Source organism: Austrofundulus limnaeus, unplaced genomic scaffold, assembly GCF_001266775.1.
Source record: "Austrofundulus limnaeus strain Quisiro unplaced genomic scaffold, Austrofundulus_limnaeus-1.0 Scaffold98, whole genome shotgun sequence".
Lineage (NCBI taxonomy): Eukaryota > Metazoa > Chordata > Actinopteri > Cyprinodontiformes > Rivulidae > Austrofundulus > Austrofundulus limnaeus.
In genome coordinates this window covers 1448659-1451430 of record NW_013952500.1, presented here as the reverse complement: position 1 = coordinate 1451430, position 2772 = coordinate 1448659, and the positions used below count along the sequence as shown (strand labels likewise).

Genomic DNA, 2772 nt, shown 5'->3' with positions numbered 1-2772 from the left:
CCCCCCCATCATCATCCCACTCTTTTCTGTCTCCGTCAATCCACCGTTAAATACATGCTGCCTTGGGATTAAATAACGCTGTTTTTTATCCTGCTACTATCCGCCCGCGCTCCAACCACCCTTTGCTCCTTGGCTCTTTCCATTTGGAGGGAGCGCTATTATCTTTGGGCCCATCTGTCACCAGGATTTAAATAAATTCATGATGCTGAATGTCATTGTTATGACTTCAGTGCTTAATATGCCACGCTGCCCCCGTACATATTGTTCGATTCGGGGTGGCATATTTGATATTCCATAAGCTCCTAAGTCATCTGAATAATCTTTAATACCAATCTGCTGAATTCATAGATGGGATTTTGTATTCTCTTTTGGTGATTACATTTGGTTCAAAGGGTTTGTGAAACACACTCCATTCATGACAATAATAAATCTAATTTAAGATTGCAAATAATAATAACAATAATAAAGAAATGGGTAAAACAGCATTTCTGCGCTGACTTTGAGACTCATTTTAGTTTGAGCTTTGGCCCCAGGCCTCCACACATCCACACACAGACACACACATAGGCAGGGCAGGATGACGTCTGCCAATCCCCGGAAAAAAAAAATACTCTGACAGATGACCGAGTCTTTGCCTTTGCAACATCTGCAACTTAGAGTCTGTGCAGACATTAAGCCCCTCCAGCTTGAAGGAAGATGGCCTGACTGTGGGAAAAAACTATAAAGGGAAGAAAAAAACAGCAAGAACTGAATACATGTCTGAATATGTTATGGATATCAGTGAATATTTACTCATCTCGTCCTGTTTGGGGAAAGTTTCTAAGCTTCACTTGAACCTATGGGAGGAGCTCTGTGATGCTGCGCTTGGATTGTTAGAAAGTTCACACTCGACTGGAGCGGACAGTGGGAATATTTTGATGTGACCTCATTGATTTTTCAGTTATTTTGCCTTTACAGTTGACCTTTTTTTACGATGATGCTTCTGAGCCTTTTTAAGGAGTTTACTTGAAGATTTTTGGAATTCAGGCAGATGTGACCTTCAGGACGAAGAGACCCAGCGCTGAAATCCTTCAGATAAAGCTGCTTTTAATCCTCGTAGTGGACTGTTTTAGACCTGAGCTCACACATTAAGGTAAGAATAAACGTGGAAGAGACATTTTATTTATTTTACACATTGCTGTTTGTTCAACTTGCTATAAATTAAAGTCATGTATGAAAGATTAAAACCTTATAGATGTGAAAAAAGCAGGAAATGTCTTGTCACTAAGCTTCTCATGAGTGACACTTTAGTTGCAATTTTCCCTCATACTGCTGTTGCCATCTGTRCCAAACGTCGATAGTTTAATATTTTTTCTTCTCTGTTAAAACCTCTTTAAAAAGAATCCTGTCGACATGGAACATTCACCATCAATGACCTCATCGAGGATCGATGGAGATGACGTGGAGGAGCATCGACCCCTCCTGCCACCAAGACTGGTCGCTCCGTCTCAGGTCTACACGCCGCAGTGTGGGATCCACCACCCGGTCCAAACGTCCATCGATCACACCGTGTGGCTGGACAGAACCCAGGCCCTGGCTACCACGCCTTTATACAACGGCCACCTTTACGTCGCAGCGACGCCTCGGTCCGCCCGGAGGAGAGAGAAAGTTAAAAGCAAAGAGAAGAAATGTGAGAAAAGGTCAGGGGAGTGCAGACAAACTCCAGGCCCCAAGGAGCGAACTCACCAGTGCAAAGCCAAAAARGCAGGTTCCAACAGACTCCAGGAGAAGGTCACGTCTTTCACTGACGTGCCCATTTCTCCCTGCGGATCCCCCTTTAAGGGCCCTCCTAATAGACCCAACGTAGACGTCAGGGATGTTGATGGGCGYGGGTACCGCAAGTCTGGCAACATTTCGTTGGAAATGCACGATCGCCAGAGTCTGCCCGAGATCATCATCACCAGCAAGGACGACAGCGTCCRGCAACAAAACAAGGCCTCCCATTARGACCCGCATCCAGGCGAGGTCAAAGGCCCACTGCCGGGCCTCGAACGCCTCAGCAGAAGCCCCGGACACAGTCCTCAGCTCAGCCCCAAACACAAGGAGGATCCCCAGAAGGACCCGTACTGGAGGACACACAACATCGGGTGGCGGCTGGTCCGCAGGAGGGCCCTGTTCCTGAGGAGGCAGAGGCTGAACGACAGCGCCTTGGCTGTGGGGATATTCGGCGTCGTCATGATGGTGATGGAGACGGAGCTGTCCTGGAGCATCTACAGCAAGGTCAGAGTACCTGTGGCCAGGGACATGCACAAAGACTGAGCTCGTAACGACAGTCATCAGCTAAAACATGTCTTCCTTTATGTGTTTGTTTTTTCCACAGAGCTCCATCTACTCCCTCACACTAAAGTCAGTGATCAGCATATCCACATTCATCCTGCTCGGCCTCATCATGGCGTACCACTGCTGTGAAGTGCAGGTGACCCAGCTCTGCATCCTTTACAGAACCAGCCCAAATTTAGACTCTCCAAAAACTGCAGGGTTGTTTTTACTCTCTTTGTATTTTAAATTGGCAGCCTGTATTTTTGTGGAAGACCTTCCTTTAAAACAGGGATGGGCAACTGGTGACCCACAGGCCATATGTGGCCCACGGGTGACTTCCATCCCGCCCACTCCCCAATTTTTATTTTCTTTATTTTGACTAAAAAAAACTCTCAAAATAGCTCCTGATGACTAAGAGCTACTTTTGTAAGTTAAAATATGTGCATGTGTGTGTGTGAGTATATATATATATAT

At 46.1% G+C, this 2772-nt stretch overlaps 1 protein-coding gene across 1 annotated transcript in view; it reads left to right on the top strand.

Moving 5' to 3' along the window:
* Positions 1-129: 129 nt before the first annotated feature.
* LOC106520875 (small conductance calcium-activated potassium channel protein 1-like) overlaps positions 130-2772 on the top strand; it is a gene marked incomplete in the record, with an annotated part of 13075 nt that continues 10432 nt past the window's right edge. Inside the window, 3 exon segments of the mRNA XM_014013161.1 lie at positions 130-1132; positions 1381-2259; positions 2360-2455. Coding sequence (XP_013868615.1) covers positions 1393-2259; positions 2360-2455 — 963 coding nt within the window.